Source organism: Carex rostrata, chromosome 14 (assembly GCF_964058835.1).
Source record: "Carex rostrata chromosome 14, lpCarRost1.2, whole genome shotgun sequence".
Taxonomy (NCBI): Eukaryota; Viridiplantae; Streptophyta; class Magnoliopsida; order Poales; family Cyperaceae; genus Carex; species Carex rostrata.
Window position 1 is genome coordinate 5,663,209 of NC_135931.1, and position 7,222 is coordinate 5,670,430.

At 35.2% G+C, this 7,222-nt stretch overlaps 1 protein-coding gene across 1 annotated transcript; it reads right to left on the minus strand.

The window, feature by feature from the left end:
• Window positions 1-224: 224 nt before the first annotated feature.
• LOC144565113 (pectin acetylesterase 2-like) lies at window positions 225-6,318 on the minus strand. Its single transcript, XM_078314766.1, has 12 exons — window positions 5,986-6,318; window positions 4,711-4,793; window positions 4,329-4,458; window positions 4,180-4,253; window positions 3,984-4,067; window positions 3,757-3,881; window positions 3,204-3,264; window positions 2,890-2,943; window positions 2,714-2,791; window positions 2,066-2,171; window positions 1,468-1,613; window positions 225-570 (listed from the first exon to the last, which is right to left on the minus strand). Exons 1-12 carry the CDS (start codon window positions 6,167-6,169, stop codon window positions 469-471), a joined length of 1,227 nt encoding a protein of 408 aa, XP_078170892.1. The 5' UTR covers window positions 6,170-6,318; the 3' UTR covers window positions 225-468.
• Between the last annotated feature and the right edge of the window lie 904 nt (window positions 6,319-7,222).

The window sequence follows — 7,222 nt, forward strand, 5'->3', positions numbered from 1 at the left end:
AAAAGTATGAAAATGCACTTAAATTCTATGAAAGAAAATATGAGTAAAGGGTGGTATATTTTCCAAGAGAAATTGCCCCTCTACCTCAAGCTACAATTTCAATGATGCAACGAAGCAAAAACACAATACCTTTTTTCAGAATATTTTCTTATGCTGAGATGAGGCATGTCAATATAAATGAAAGACAGGCAGAACTCATTAGAACTTGATACAAAAACGAAATATTATTGATTTTCTGCTTACGCATAATAATCAATGAAAAATTGGATAGTCTTATACAAGATTGTTATAATCTGAACCTAGAAAAATATGCAAAATCTTATAGTAGGTGGCATTTTGCGGACTCACTAACACAAGCAATCTGTACCAAGAATGTGTGTGATAGTTGGAAGTCTTGATTTTTGGCTTGTAGCAAACAATAACCTTTCAATTTACCATATACTTGCGATAAAATCAATGAATCATAAGTTATAATAGGTGGTGGCATGTGCCGTCACAAGGGTATGCACAGTCTACATCCTTTATTTCTGATCGGTCAAGGAACCAATCACCAACGGCAGTTGCAATTCTCTGAGACAAAGGAAAAGAATCAAAAATCGGGTTTCACCAAGAAATTCAAAGCACAAAGTACACAACATCAGAATAGCACATTTTACACAACCTGGCACCGGAATTAAGCAGCACAACAGGTTGGTAGGTGTAAATTATATGATGATTGTACCACTAGTTTAGCCCTTATTAAAACATTGTTATTGTTTGATTGGAAGAACTTTTGTATCTGCAATTATTAAACTCTAAATTGAGAATCAATTGTGCCCAAATGTGGCTAAATTAAACAACTGATGGATGCTTAACCAAAGATACTTTGAAAACTGAGCATTAAATTGGCTCAACATGATCTTAATTATAAAAATGAGCACCACCATAAAGTGAGTTTCTAGCAGTTGAAAATAATGAAATCTCAATCCCTGTTTTTAACTTGGGATAACAACCATAGAATTCCGCTACCTGTAGGTCAACATGATAATTTAAACAAAGGAGTCTCACAGGTTGTCCTTACTCTGCTTGATTTTGGAGAAGATAATAAATAATTGGGCTATCTATTTTTTATTTGCAAAAATAATATAAAAGACACATTTGCCTTCGTTTATCTAGAACACCTCGGATTTTGAGATTAGTATTTTTTCCAATAGGACCTTATAAATTGAAGAAGAATTAACTGGTAATTTAAGATCCAAAAAATGCATTTAACGAAGTAGCTGGTGTCATGCAAAACAACCTGGTTAGGCGAAGTTCACTCACAAGCAACAGAAGCTAAATTACCATTAGTCAACCTTAGTTATCAGTTAAAGTGCGGTCAGGTTTAGTATCATACTTGTGGGCAGTACCAGTCACTACTGACTATTACAACCCATCCCAAGCGAAATCAAAGCAGGCTGATTTTCCCTAAACTAATAAAAAGTTTACCTTGTTGCCGATTTGAGGAGAGTTGCCAGCGTACCAGGTTTCCGGCCTCTCCGATTGGCAGTGTGCAAAGCATGAATTTATAAACATACCATTTTGCCTAGACTTGGAAAAGCCACTCAAAACGTTCAGCATTTGGTTCCTAAAACCTGCATATTTACACAATTACCGGTTCATCATGCTTTTGTAAGAATATTATTTCATTTGAGCGGAAGTCCAAGAATGATAAAAAATTACATGGTTGAGTAAACCACTTCTAATTCTCTTGTTGATTATTTTTGTTATTTGGTTCTTCATTGAACATGAGGATGAATTGAGGCCATATTGGTCAGACTAATTCAGGCAAGAGTGGATTCAATTTAGAATAGGGACACAAATATAAGGGCAATATATACTTGACTGAGCTTAACATGGGCTTTATTACTTTTCAGAGGACACTTTTGTCATGCAAAGTTCTGGTTTGATTAATTATTATTAGTCAGGATACAGTTTCTGATAACCTCCAATTGAATGTGTACGTGTTTCAACCATATGGATCAAATATAAAGTTTAAGTTGACTGAGAATAGTAGCATTCAGAAGCACGCGTATTAAAATTTTACCTTGCAAAAATTGTATTTGGTTGCCATTGCACAAGGCATGGTTGCTTTTGCACTTCGTCCACAGACCTTGTCGGTCAGATCTTGATGTAGCCAAACTCTCTAAAACCTTAAATAAAATAGACACAATATGTTTCTCAAATTCATATCTACCCTCGGGAAACATCAACAAATCATGGAGGATATACATATCAACCACCAAACCCTGATTTCCCAAAAAGTAGCTCATTAACCCCTTTCTTCCTAATTGATAGAAAGGGATACAATGACAAAGAAGAGGTAGTTGGACTTTATTTAAGAATGTTAAGAAGGGTTATACAAAATAAATTCTTTGGAAGGGTATCACGTATCGGTAACTTTTATAGGGGTTAATACTAATACACAGGGGCATATCCACATTCAATATAGTTTTTAATATAGTTTAAAATAAAATATTATGGATAGTGTGAAATTGACACCCATTAGTAGTAGAAAAATTTTATATACTTGACCCCCATTCACGTTTGACCCCCGTAACCTGAAAGTCTGGCTCCGCTCCATACATGTTTTTTACAGGGGAGTACATGATTTATTTAACACTTTGCAGGGTGTTTCTGATTTTTTTGCACTAATTAAATTGACATTTTTTTTTAAGTTGTATGCAAAATGTACCTGCCATGCATCATAGGCGGTGTTCAAGATGAAAAGTGGTGTTTTGATGTTAGGTATCACATTCTGAGGGAAAAAGCACTGCAATAGAAAACACAAAAAGAGAAAACTGAAATTGGAAACTAGAAAACATATGTATAATTAATTAACTTCAAAGTAATTGAAAATGCAAGATTTACCGATGTGGGGTCCATGCGCGAAGTACATGTCGTGCTTAAAGTGTGCGCCGACCTCTGATAATTATTCATTTTTTTATTAGGAAAAATTAGAGAGTTTGTAATCAGTATTTTTCTTATATATAAATCTTAATTTGATACCTTTTCTAATAAAATAGCACCTGAATAGTAAGAGTTTTCATTCTTAAGGCTTGATCTGAGTTCCATTGATTAGTTGTTGGTTGTTAACCAAAAAACGTCCAATGTTTTTTACTCCACGGTGTAAATTCAGCAATTACAAAAAAACAAAAGAAAAAGTCAAAAGAGATAGTAGTTACATGCAATCTGACAACACCGTTGAAGAATGACCTAAGGGTACGACGTCCTGCCACATCCACCCTACATAAGAAAGAAAGAGAAATCCGGTGATTAGTTTTGACCATCTGATTAAGTAAGGGTGAGTAGGCTATGTTCGCTTTTGTTTTTAAGACTAGTTCCTAATTTTAGTAAGAAACTATTCACTAATAAATATGGATGATAATAAAATTGCTTTTATATCCTTGTCATTTGATTTTATGAAAGCTCAATATCATAGCACAACCATCCAATAAAAACTTAGTGTACTAGAGCAATTCTGAAAAAATAAGAAATTATAGTGATAGTTATTAAAGCAAGCACCCAATTTGTACTTTTTACTTTTCTGCTTCTTATGACCTGGTACTACAAGATAAATTTAGTCTTTGCTGTTTCCTGAGTCAGTTGCAGGCCATTGACCTTGTAAGCTGCTTCGAGCTGGTTGGGTGAGTTTGGACAGATCGGTTTGGGTCAGAAATTGTCAGCTCTAGCTACTAATTTGGTTAGAAGAGAAAGAAGAAGATCAGAAGTATGTACGCATCAAGGAACATGCCGGCATCAGCAAGGCATTTGACCCTTCTGTCCCTGGGGAAAAATGCTGCAAACTCATCACAATGGTGAACGACTGCAAGCCCACCAGCTGAACATCCCGCAAGAAGTGCCTGATGTGATGAAAATTAAGTACAAAAATAAATACCTTTCCTATTTAATCCTGTTGAAGGAAAAAGGACAGACATGAATGTTAAGAATTATTCTTCACACACCTGATTTGCGTAACGCATCCCCTTTGACATGAGTTCCTCTATGGCAGCTTCAAAGATGCGTTGCCCCCTAAAATATAGCCCCCCCTACAAGTCCAACATATTTTCAATCAAAATAGCACATTACCAATGGAACATAACAGCACCAAGCCTGATTGGTTTCTTAAATAGACACAATATAGTAAGTGATAGTACTGACTGTATTGTAAGTGTCGCCGGTGAAAGATGCACCGTCACAGTACCGTACCTTCACTCTGTTCCAGTTGTAAAAATCTATAAAAACAATAACACTATGAGAAAAAAAAAATAAATGGAAAAATTGAGAGAGGTTCTAGGAAAATGAAATACCGGGATTTTCATTCTGCTTGTTACTGAGGATTCCTTCAAAAGGAATTTCATGTTCAAAGTATTTGGAGGAGCCGCGGTGATTGTACTTGCGGCCATTGCAGCTTGCGACATCATTGCACCAACCGCCCCCCTTCATGCATAAAGTTCCAAAATACATTATTAACATTCACACATTTAGAGAAAGGGTCCAAATCCTCTCCATTTGCACAAACACAGATTAGATTGCTCCTGACTAGATATTGATTCTCAGGAGCTATCTATAATCTGGAATGAATGGTGTGGATAAGTGGATCTGCCTCAGACTCACCATTTGTTTCTGTACAATTGAGAGGAGCCAGAGCCCTCTAGAATTCTAGAACTTTGCTTTTACATATATTCTCACCTCTAGTACAACAACCCAGCTGTTGGCTCCAGACCCAAATCCAGAGTGCAGGTGATAAGCCGGTACGCTTCCATCCATGCATACTAAGCAAGATCAGAGGAAAAAAGTTACTTAGGACTTTTAGATTTTCAATTTACACAGAAATTTGACTAATAGTCTTATGCAAAGCAAAAATTTAGCCCACTAAAGACCAAATCCCAATTAATTTTAACTATTAATAAAAGGCAGTAAATATGCACAAGGAAACTGGGGTTGATTAACAGACAGTTCCTAATTATTTTTGCCAAATAATTTTCAACGAGTAACTAGGAGATTAATCACAATTTTTATTCATATTCAAATGATTAGAAGACAGAAATTTCAGGTCTAGATTTAAATAAGAACAATTTTTTATGGTTGAATTACAGGATTAACTTGTCAATTTAATTAGTGGTAATCCAAAATTACCTGCAAAATCTTAAAATGAAGTACAATTTTAGAATGAACTTCATAAAGCTAAAGGGCATAAAGCATGTAGAAGAGGGTAGAAGAGGGGACATAGGAACAACAAATTAAAGATATAATTTAGTTTTGACATGCAATGATTACATAAAGACATACTCAATCTAATAATAGAAACATAGATATTGTTACATCACATTATTGCCGAATACCAAAAATCTAAATCAGTAAAACAAAAAGTAAACAATGGCAGAAAATAAAAATGGAATTAACAAACCACCTATTTCCTATAAGCAGATTAAATAATGCAGGTACGTAAAGCTTGAAATACCAAACTTGAGACTCAAAATAGAAAAACAGATTTTGAATGAAGTACGTAGATCAAATTGTAATGTATATGCAGTGTAATTTTCTAAAACATTTAGGATTACCAGAGTCCCTAAAAGGAAAAGAAAAGTTACTTCTTTTTCTTTTCTTTTTTTTTGAGAAAAGCCCGTCGGCAAAAAGAAAAGTTACTAATTATATATGGCTGGTCTGATTTGCAATGATTAGTTGATTACATCACAACTCATTACAAAAGAACCTTACATCATTATCAAATAAAATCTGAATGTGACTAACCTCAATGTATTAAAAAATAAAAAGAAGCTCAAATTGAACATTGAATGCATCAATTTAACGTTTTAGAAATGCATTATCATTAAATTGAAAAGAAAAAAAATTATACTTTATGGGAATGTGCTTCCGCAATGCTCATTATCACTACTTTACCTAACAGTAACGGAATTAAAAAAAAATAACCATGGCAAATAAACGAAATAGATAAATAATTACATGCTCCTTTGGAAGCAGCGGATTGAATTAAGGTGAGGCCAACACAAAGAGGTCTTCCCCACGCTGAGAAGGAGCAGGGGTTCTTCCTGCCTGAGACTCCTGCCTCAGACTGGTTGCCCCACCCGTCGAACCCGTGCACCCGGCTCACCAACACTAGAGTCAGAAAGACCGAAATGCCCCTCATTGCGTCTAATGGGTGGAGAACTTTGCTTTATCTCCCACTCACGCCTAGTCGCCAACAGTGCAGTGTGATAAGAGAGATGGGATCTGAGATGTGAGAAGTGACAATAGGATGGAGTTTTATAGTTATGGAGCTCAGTGTCAACACTAACAGTGGTATGAGAGAGGGAGAGGAAGGTGCGAGTTGTTTTGTAGATTTATTTTTGGGTTTAACGCGCGGGTATAATTGTCGGTTCGGTTAATTTTTTATTTCATGGGAATTTACAGATATGACACTGGAAATAGACATTTTTAACTAATTCATAACAATCTGAACTTTTTTTGCGTAAAAGTCCCTTCACCGACTTCTGTTTATTAAAGTTCTGTTCGGCTCCTCTAAATTCTGTGAAAGTGACACTTTACATAGAAAAATAAGATGCTTAAAAAAGCTAATAAGTTGTTCTGCGAATATAGTTATAGACAACTTAATACTTTGAAGAAATACTATTAACGAAGAGATTCTTATATATAATAAACTATCCATAGCATCCAAGCCTTACTCCTTATATATAGTCATCAATTTCTCATTATGTTTAAGAAAGATGAACAATAGCTTATTTCTCATTATGATATGTTAGTGTGTGTATCGGCACAACAAAATTGTGTACAAATCAAGATGCATCAAAAATGCCTAAAGATATTTAGGGAAATAATTCCATGAAGATGGTCATCTGCCGTGTTCACAAAAAATTGAATTAAAAAAAAGGTAACAATTGTTGAGTAACTAACACATTGTCATTTTATAGAGAACACAAAGCACCAACGAACGTGATCCTGATCCAACATCTTTTTTTCGGAATAAAGCAAAGTATCTGTTCTTCTTGCGTGGGCTGATTTGCTCATGTGCATAGAGTGCGAAAAATGGCACAACAGAGCTGCCTCTATCATCAAACGGCACGCGTGTCAGTTATGTGTTGTGACTCACGTGTCTCATGCCGTGACTATTCACGTGTCGTGATCATCTTTTAAACTTTAGCATGGCACGGCACGGAATCACACGAGTCACGTGTAATTAGAA

Coding starts and splice junctions, on each gene's coding strand:
- LOC144565113 (XM_078314766.1), bottom strand. CDS start 6,169: ATGAGGGGCATTTCGGTCTTTCTGACTCTAGTGTTGGTGAGCCGGGTG. Junction 4,068..4,179: donor CCGGCGACACTTACAATACA/GTCAGTACTATC, acceptor TTGGACTTGTAG/GGGGGGCTATATTTTAGGGG. Junction 1,614..2,065: donor CCAAATACAATTTTTGCAAG/GTAAAATTTTAA, acceptor GTAAATATGCAG/GTTTTAGGAACCAAATGCTG.